The 10051-nt window shown below is 47.9% G+C and overlaps 1 protein-coding gene across 2 annotated transcripts in view; it reads left to right on the top strand.

Annotated features, from left to right (window-relative positions):
- Positions 1-10051, top strand: part of Rgs9 (regulator of G protein signaling 9) — a 72514-nt gene continuing 62463 nt past the window's right edge. For both annotated transcript variants that reach the window (XM_059272026.1, XM_059272027.1), the window contains exon 1: positions 1-212. In XM_059272026.1, coding sequence (XP_059128009.1) covers positions 156-212 — 57 coding nt within the window. In that variant the 5' untranslated portion in view covers positions 1-155. The remainder of the gene's footprint in view (positions 213-10051) is intronic.

Here is a 10051-nt window from a genome sequence, read left to right as displayed (position 1 = left end):
TCGAGGGGCGGCGGGCGGCATCCTGGGCCCTGCGCGCTCCGCTCTCAGCCCGGTCCACGCCCAGGCTGGGGCGGACCAGGCTGGCTGGTGAACTTGGGGGTTTCCCCTCTTCGCTCCCATTCGTGTTGTGGTCGTGAATTCATCCAGGGTCCAGAATGACGATCCGACACCAAGGCCAGCAGTACAGGCCGAGGATGGCTTTTCTCCAAAAGGTACCCCGGGTGTCCCCACTGGGACCCTGGCAAGTGGGCGGGGACCCAGTAGGTGGAGTGTCCAAGGGAAGGTTGGGTAGGGGCAGAGGGCGTCCCTCTAGGTCGGTCCACGCTGCTCAGTTGTAGTAAATGACTTCTTTGCTGTACGTCTTGCATTTAAAAACTATAATGATTTTCGCGTAAACTGTTTATAGTAGAGAATTTGAAGGCAGCTGTGATGGTCGGCCGGAGGCCGAAAACAACCTGTTACTCACAGAGGACGATGCTTGAGGCTGCGCGGGGATTTGAGACAGCTGATATTGTTACAAGCTGTCAGCTATTAAATGAACATTTTGACCATTTTTTTCCCAATACCAAGCGGCAGGACTCTCCCCCTTCCCCCTGTCTCGTGTGTGTGTGTGTGTGTGTGTGTGTGTGTGTGTGTGTGTGTGTATGTAAAGGACCAGGAAAATGTGATCTGAGGGATTGAGAGCCCCCACCTTTGAGAATGACAATCTGTGTATTTTCTGTACAGTCTGAACCTTTTCCATTCGATGGCAAATGGCCAGCACAGGGTGTCCATCCACGGTGGGAATGTGGGAGGAGGAATGTACCTATGGGGTGATGTATTTGGAGACAAAGTGGTTCATTCTGTTCTGGGCTTTTGAGTTAGAGAGCGTGGGAAGAGACATGCACAGGATTAAGTCTCAGGTCACTTGTCTGTCCTACCTCTGGCTCACGCCACTTTTCACAGCGCAGTGTTCATTTTAGGATTATCCTGTTGAGTAGAATTAGCCCAATGCTTTGTGACAAGCTAGGTCCTGCCTTGAGCCCCTGGGACTTGGTAACGGGGTGCAGTTGGTGACTAACTGTGCTAATCTACAAGATGGTAAAAGCCGGACAGTCCTGGGCACATCAGGACATTCATCATACCCAGTCATCTTCGAGAAGCTGGGTATGATGAAGTTTCGAGAAGGTGGAAGAGGTGTGAGGGTCATGCCGAGAACAGAAGAGAGTGTTGTCTCACTCAGAAGAGTAAACAGTCAGCTCCCAGCTCTTAAAGAGACAAGGAACTGCCCGAGTCTGGTGTTCGAAAGTAAAACATCATCTTCAGATTGTGTCCCAGGACTGTCTTCTCCCATGCAGGGCGGCCCTGGCTTGGGGTCTTACAGTACATGTCTGCAGTGCTCATGCGCTTATCCAGCCTCCTTCCCCCCAATCCCAGCATATCTTACCTCCACCTAGCCTGCCTCACCCCTCCGCAGGCCCTTCACCTCCTTCACAGTCTGTTCCCTTCTCCCCTCCATTCCACCTTCCTCGCCTTTACCGCAAGCCCCCTTCCCTCCATTTCACCTCCCCTTTACCTCCACCCTCCCCCAACCCGAGCCCGTTCCTCCACACAGCTTCTGCTCTCACCCTACTTCATGCACCTTCTTGCCTCTCCTCTCCTCCGTGACATCCTTCATACACACTGGTTTTCTTCTGCAAACTGAGTGACCTCTTTCACACCATCCTCCCCTCCCTATTGGCTTCCCAGGCTAATGGGATACTGTCCATTCCTTGCAGCCTGGCTGCTCAGGGTCCTGATTCCACTATCTCCCTGTCTCTACTTCTCTCACCCAACTCGCACTCCTGCCCTCCCAGAATAAGAGCAAAGCAGCCCAGGCACTCGGAGCTGACACTCATGAACGTTCTTGTTTCTGTAGGAACCCCCTACCCCTCCAGGCATCCTTGGGAGCATCCCTTTCTCCCTCTGCCAAACTCCCACTGCTCTGTGAAGCAGGCTCTTCTGACTCCATGGGGAGAGCAACTTCTCTCTCTGGGTCTACAGACTCTGTCCTCCTTGCCTACAGTATTGCTTCCCTGTATGCCTCGTGCTGGCAAGGACCCTGTGTGCATCTCATCTGTGTTCACTGGGGTCCTGGGTTGGATCACAGAGCCCCTTAGGTCAGCGGACAGAACAGAGCTCTACAGAACCTTAGGAACCTGTGGTAGGAGACCCTCGGCAATTATCCACCCGAGCTAGACAATCAGACTTTGAGAGAAGGGCCCGGAGCAGCAGAATGTGGACCCAGGTGCAGGCACCATTCCCCACTCATTCACTGTGTCTTGTGATGTGTGCTGTGTCCAAGGTGGGCGAGAGAGAGAGAGAGAGAGAGAGAGAGAGAGAGAGAGAGAGAGACAGAGAGACAGAGAGAGCAGGTACAGAGAACAACATGTCCCTAAGGTGCCGAGGCACAAAGACACAGGAAATCCGGTGAGTTTGAGGATATGTTGTCCTATAGTAGATGTATTCTAAAGCACAGGAGAGGGCAGAGAGGTAGATGGAGGCAGAGGGGACAATAATGAGCCCTTAGAATGCCTTGAAGGCAGTTTGAGCCCCTACCCACCCCAAGGAACCATTGCAAAGATGGGAACAGACAAGTGACATGGCCGGTGTAAATTAAGGTGACCACTGGGGTGAGCCAGATGAGTAATGAGCCATCTTCATTTCCCCTGAGTTAAGTGAGCCAATTTAAGAGTCCCCATACACCCTCATAACTCCAGACACCCTGGAAATGGCGGCTCTTCCCAAAGGCAGGGAGAATGATGCTGTTCTGAGGGACCTTTCCTCCTGTGAGCCGAAGGGTTTCTATCACACGTCTCCACCTCAGGCTCAGTGCAGTGTCTGATAATGCCCTTTAGCCCGGTTGCTACTCATCTGGGATATCAGGGCTTGTTCAAGATGTGTTAAGGCCTGGGTATGTGGTTCAGTTAATAGCATGTTTGTGTACTATGCATGAAGCCCTGAATTCACTCCTCAGTACCACACACACTAGTGACAGTGGGGCATGCGTGTAATCCCAGTGCTTGGAAGGCGGAGGCGGGAGGATCGGAGGCTCAAAGCTAGCCTTGGCTACTGTCTTAGTCAGGGTTACTATTGTGATAAAACACCACGGCCAAAAGCAGCTTGGAGAGGTAAGGGCTTGTTTTATATTACACTTCCAGGTAGCAGCTCATCACTGAGGGAAGTCAGGGCAGGAACCTGGAGGCAAGAACTGAAGAAGAGGCCACAGAGGAGCGCTGCTTACCGGCTTGCTCCCCACTGTTTGCTCAGCCTGATGTCTTATAGCATCCAGGACCACCAGCTCAGGGGTGGCACTGCCCACAGTGAGCTGGGCCTTCCCACATTAATCCTTAACCAAGAAAATGCCCTATAGACTGGCCTATAGGCCAGTCCTGTTGAGACATTTTCTTTTTTTTTTTTTTTTTTTGGTTTTTTCAAGACAGGGTTTCTCTGTGTAGCTTTGCGCCTTTCCTGGAACTCACTTGGTAGCCCAGGCTGGCCTCGAACTCACAGAGATTCGCCTGGCTCTGCCTCCCGAGTGCTGGGATTAAAGGCGTGCGCCACCACCGCCCGGCTCGACATTTTCTTTATTAAGATTGCTTCTTCCAAAATGACACTAGCTTGTGTCAGGTTGACATAAAAACTAGCCATCACAGCTACGTAGTGAGTGTGAGACCTTGGCTTAAAAAGACAAATGTGACAGAAAGATGGAGACCTCCCTGCCAGGCCTTTCCTGTGGGATTAGCTGGCAACATGCGGTGAACTGAAGAGCAGAGATGAGTCGCTCTGGCCCCATGGACCCTTACTTTAGTTTTGGTCCATATACCTCATTGATGCCATAGTTACCATCCTGGCCATTTTCACTTACCAGTGCCCTGGGGGTTCCTTGATGCCATGGGAAGGAGCCCTCTGCTAGGCAACTTGGCTTTCCTGGGTGGCTTCTGGTATCTCGCTTCTGCTTAGGTCGGGCTTGAGAAGCAGAGGTAGTCAGGAGACCAAGGCAGAGGAAGGTATCACTCTCTCATACCATCCTTTTTATTTGGCATACAAAATGAAGCAGTGCTAGGTGCCAGGTACGCCAAGGAGCTCTGAGTCCAGTGACAAAGTCATATCGGATAAACAAGGAGACACGTGGCACATGGTTGTGGCAGCCATTGTTGGAAGATTCACCAGTGTAGGAGAAGCAAGCTGTGCTTGGGATCGAGGGAGTAAGGTTTCACAAGGAGGCTTGTAACTGAGTTAGGAAAAATTACTAATGTTTTTCCAGGAAAAGAGGAAGATGAACCACGTTTTAGGCTGATGTAAAATACATGTAGGATAGCCTGTCAATATGGAAGACGCCTTGAGGCTGGATCACCAGGCCCAGAGAGGGCCTGGGGTGGGTGTTGAGGTGGGTGGATGGGAAGGCTGGAGGTAAGAAAGGCTCACAGCTGGGGAGTCGCACATGACATGGTGAAGATCTGATGCTTTCTGTGTTTAATGAGATGCTGTTTGATGTCTTTAAAACGAGAGATGAACATGATAGGTTAGTTTACATGCTATGGGTTGATTCTGATGAGAGAGCATGAGTGCTTCTTGATACTGGCTGCATCTTAGAAAAACACTGATACCAAGCTAGGGTCTGATGTATCCCAGGCTGGTCTAAAAATTCCTATGCAGTGGAGAGTGACCTCAAACTTCTGATCCTCTTACCTCCATCTCCCAAGTGCTGATATTACAGACGTGTGTCACCATACCCAGTTTATGCAGTGCTGGGAATCAAACCCAGGGTTTTATGCATTGTAGGCAGGCACCCTACTAACTAAGCCACATCCCCAGCCAAGCATTAGTCTTTCTAGAAGAGCTTGTTAGGTGATTTGAACATACATTTGAAATAGTGGTCCCTGGGGATACTGGGCAACAATTGGATATATAATATATCCAACTTGGGATTTTACTAGCATGGACTACTAATTAATATTCTATAATGCACTGGCCACATCCCCAACAAATAATGACCCCATTCAAAATGTTCATGGGACACTCTCTTAATTTAAGGGGCAGTACGGGTATGGTGAGTGGATGCCTAATCTCGTTACTTAGGAGAATGATTTGGAGAACACACTGAAGGCCGTGGACCACCTGAGGCAGAGACGATGGTCCAGAGTGGGTTGGAGGACTTTCCAGTAGGGCAGGATTTAGTGGCCAGGTATGAGATGTGCAAGACACAAAAGCAGAATCAGTAGAAGCTGGACACTGTTGTCCCTAGCTGGAGTTGCCTGCAATGTCTTGATGATCTAAGAATTGAGTGGAGAGAGCAGATTTTGGGTCAAGACCACCATGTAGTGGCCAGGCACAGAGTGCTAGTATACGTCTTTAATCTATTGAGTTGAGCTGACCGTGGCTTATTTGTAAGGTCATACGCCCCTCAGTTAGAAAAACAACCCTGTGGTTTTAGGTTACGTTCCCCATCTCAATATAGGAAAACACTGATTATGACTGCTCCCTTGGGAGTCTTCTCCAGTGTAAAGGAAAATTCCAGCCCCTGAGATCTTCTACTGTGAGTGACAGCTCCTTAATTTGAGGAGCAGCGTGGGTGTGGTAGGTGGGATGTCAGAGCCATCAAAGCCATCGCCTCTGATCCCTTCATGATGCCGTGAGTCCCTGGCTCACCCGCAGTCAAGTTTCATCCTGGAACATGTGCATCTGGGAGGCCAACTCGGGGTCAGCCAAGGGCCCAGGAGTGGCCTGGCTTTATGGCATTTCTGCGTTGCCTGGGAACGAGACCCAGCTGATTCTTTATCTTGAGAGGAACTGGAAGCTGGTCTTCCTGGGAATAGGGTGGGGATGGCTGTGGCTGTCCTTTATCTCTAGAGGGATGTTGGGCAGTGTGAAAGTTTATAGCAGAAGCCCCATGTGGGTTGAGTGGTTTAAATAACAGAAACACACTTTCTCATAGTCCTTGAGATTAGAAATCTGAGCAGGGATGGGTTCCTTGAAGCCCTTTGTTTTGACTTACAGATAGCTGTTCTCTGTCCTCATGTCCTCTTCTCTACTGGGTATAATAATCTTCTCATAAGGACACCAATTATACTGGAGCAGGATCTATGCAAATGGCTTCATTTGGTCTGTGTGTGTGTGTGTTGTGTGTGTGTGTGTGTATGTGGTGTGTATGTGTGTGTGTGGTGTGTATGTGTGTGTGGTGTGTATGTATGTGTTGTGTGTGTGTTGTGTGTGTATTGTGTATGTGTGTGTGTGTGTTGTGTGTTGTGTGTGTGTGTGTTGTGTGTTGTGTGTGTTGTGTGTGTGTTGTGTGTTGTGTTGTGTGTGTGTGTGTGTGTGTGTGTGTTGTGATCAATGGGGGTTGAATTCAAGGTTTTATGAAAGCTAGGTCATGCTCTACCACTAGCCCTTGGTTTGTTCTTTCCATTAAAAATATTCTTTTTATTACATATTTTAGTTTATTTATGGATGTGCACCCTCACTTCACACACGTGTAGAAGCCGAAGGACAACTTTTGGGAGTCAATTCTCTCCTCTCAGTGTATGGCTCCCAGAGACTAACTTGGCTTCTAAGCCTTGGTTGCAAGCCTCCTCTTTACCCACTGACCCATCCTGTCCTACCCAGCCCTTGGGTTTTTAATACAGGATCTTGCTGTGTAATGCAGGCTGGCTCTAACTGCTTGACCCTCCTGCCTCTGCCTGTCAAATGCTGGGTGGGATTGCGTGTGTGTCCCCCACACCTGGCTCTAACCACCTCTTTAAAGACCCCACTTGTCAAATCAGCTCTATTCAGAGATACTAAGGCTGAAGCCTTCAATATATGAGTTTGGGGGGCAGTCTTCAACCTGTAACAGTTGAGCTAAAAAATCCTGTCAGTTCTAAGTGACTGGGGAGACCCCTCGGAGGGATTTCTGAGGGGAAAATGAGAAAGATTGATTGGAATCCCAGTGTGCCGACTCCCTCACAATGTCCCCCGAGGCGAGTGTGATACGCCCCCTCCCACGGGCTTCTCCTTTTTGTGAAGGTTGACACACCTGCTAGAAAGGAGTCTGACTCCCTCATTGTGGCTTTTAAAATAACTCTCATTATTCCGCCTCTGAATGTTATTTTCAAATTCTTAATAACTAGGATTTTTTTTTTTTTTAATGCAAAGACAAGGAGTCAAATCTGCAGATTTTCTACCGGAGACACTCTGGTTTCTAACTTTTAAGGTGGTATCTGACCTCTTCTCCAATATATGGCCCTCCTTTGCATCAAACAACTTTGTCTCATCTAACCAAACAGCTTTGAGGGTGGGGAAGATAACTCGGTTGGTAAAATGCTCAGTTTGCAAGCATGAGAACCTGAGTTCGATACCCAGAGCCCACCTTAAAAAAAAAAAAAAAAGGCCAGGTGTGGTGGCACACATTTGCAATCCCAGTGTAGGGGAGGCATAGACAGGTGGACCCCTGGGACCCTGAACTGAATGTGTTTGGTGAGTGAGAGACCTCAAAACAAGGGTGTGCCTGAGGGACAACCACCAAGATTGTCCATTAGCCTCCACATGCATGAACATCTATACACTCAAACATACATATGTGCACGCACATGTGCGCACACACACAACACACTTTAAGTGAATTTAGCCTTTCAGTAGGGCAACTGACATGAAGAAAATGAATCTTGGGCTTTAACTTCAGAAAATCAGGTGCTTCTTGGAGTACCCTAGGTATCTGAGACTCAAAGCTAAGAACTCTTGGGAAGTCACATTAATATCAATATTGTGCCAAATTTGATGATCCCCTCCCACATTTCTACACCTTTCTATTTCTATGGCTTCCTTGTCCCTTGACCATCTCCACTGGCTGCAGCTGTCTCCCAGCCCCATCTATGTTCTCTACTGGGGTCTCTGGTTCTCTGTGTCTCTCTGCTACATGACTCCATGGCTGACCTCTGGCCTGAGACATTGCCGAGGTCTTACCTCACTGAAAGCCAAATACTGAAGCTCTGGGTAGATCTGAGATGTAGGTGTGTGTGTGTGTGTGTGTGTGTGTGTGTGTGTGTGTGTGTTTGTGCATGTGCATATGTGTTTGTGTATGTGCATGTGTGTATGGAGACCAGAAGTCAGCCTTGGGTGTTGTTTCTCAGGACCCATTCACTTTGTTTTTGAGGCAGGGTCTCTCACTAGGACCTGGGGTCCACCGGTTAGGATAGGCTGGGGATCTGACTCTCTAGCTCTGGGATTACATGGGTGGTGGTCCTGGGGGTTGAGCTTGGGTCCTCATGGTTTTGTGGTTAGCACTTTATAGGCTGATCCATCTGCCCAGACCCTGAAATGCAATTTCCGTTCCTGATGATACTGTGAGCTTGGGAAATGTCTTTGCAAACAGAAATGTGTAGTAAAGGGGGAGTCCCTGGGGCTGCTGAGTCTTGCCTTCAGGCTGAGCTTTGCCTGTGTCTGGCAGTGGCCTTGGCCACACACCTGACCTCAGCCTGTATCTTGAGATGGTGGCTTAGCCGCAAATGCTACTTTTGTAGCAAAGATGAAATACAGTCTGCTACCCCTCGGTGCCGAATGAGGACGTAGGCCCACGTTCTTGAGAAAGTGGGAGCCCTCCAGCTTCAGAGCAATGTGGCTGAGTGGGAGGTAGCAGGTAGAACTTTCCAGGTCAGGGCCTCCCCAAATGATCTCTAGCCTTCACTGCAGCTGGGTCAGTCTTTCTCTCTTTTATTTTTAATTTTATTTTATTGTGGTAAGACTTAACATGAGATCTAGCTTAAATTTCCAAGTGTATAGTACAGTATTATTAACAACAGCAACAATAATAACAAAACAGTATGGTACAGAGTGTTTCTAGTACTTACTCTTCTGAGCTGAAATTTTATACCCATTAGTTAGCAAATTTCCATTTCTTCTCCTCTTAGTGCCCGGCAACCAGCATTCTATAGGCTGATTTTGCATTCAAATGGTACTTTATATGAGTGACTTATCTACTTCTGTGTCTGACTTACTTCACTTACCAAAATGAATTATGTCCACACGGCTCATCCAAATCTTTGAATATTTCAGACTTGGCTTCTGGCATGTATACATCTCATATTACTTATCTCTTCACTTGTTGACAGCTACCTACATTCTTTCCACATTTTGGCCATTGTGAATCATGATGGGGTAAACTTGGGGGTGCAGATTTCTTCTAAAGGTCCTGATTTCAAGTCCTTTACATGAATGTCTGGGGTGGGCTGGCTGGATCATGCAGGAGGTCCTTAGAGTCGATTTTCAGTTTCGTTGAGCATTGTCTATACCACTCTCTGAAGCATGAGTGTGTACACAAGAGTTCAAGCGTTAGCCTCCCCGCTTCGCTGTGTAGAGCCTCAGAGCTCTTCCATGCCATCACCCTGTTGGAGTGCAGCCCTGTCTTCATGACAAGGGACAATTCTACCTGCCCTCTGCAGAGTTTGGGGATTATTTTAGTCACCTTCCTCTTAATACCACTAGCATTGTCCTTGTTTTTTGGTTTATAATTCAATGTGTATTTTTGATCTCATAAATACTATAGTGTCTCTTAATGCTTTCCATGCTTAATCACATTTAATAGTCACAATATCCCCATAATGATATAGATTGTAAGCTTTAGTTTATGGAGATTTGAACACATCAATAAAACGTTCAGCTTCAGCTTTTTGTTTGTTTGTTTTGGATTCTGGGTGTAAAACTAAGCGCTTCATGCATGCTAAGTGTGTGCTCTACCACTGAGCTATGCCACCTGCCCCCCAAATTTAGCAACTTACATAAGGCTTCTCACTTCTGGATTGGAGCAGAGCTTTGAACTGGACTCTCCTGGCATCCAGATTCTTTGCCTTTATGTTAGTTAACTCATTTTCATGCAACCGTCTCTGTCACTCTATTTCTGAGGACTGGTGGTACGTCTCTGCCATCTAGGGGTATATCTTTCATCTTTTTGTACCTTCCCAGTGCTCAATAAATATCTGAATTTGTTTCAGTGGTAGTGTTGGGATTTTGCCCCTGAGCATCTAAACATAGACCTGCAGCTAAGTTCCAAAGATGCATT

The sequence above is a fragment of the Peromyscus eremicus genome, chromosome 8a (genome assembly GCF_949786415.1).
Source record: "Peromyscus eremicus chromosome 8a, PerEre_H2_v1, whole genome shotgun sequence".
NCBI classification, from domain to species: Eukaryota; Metazoa; Chordata; class Mammalia; order Rodentia; family Cricetidae; genus Peromyscus; species Peromyscus eremicus.
This window is presented reverse-complemented; position numbering and strand designations above follow the sequence as displayed.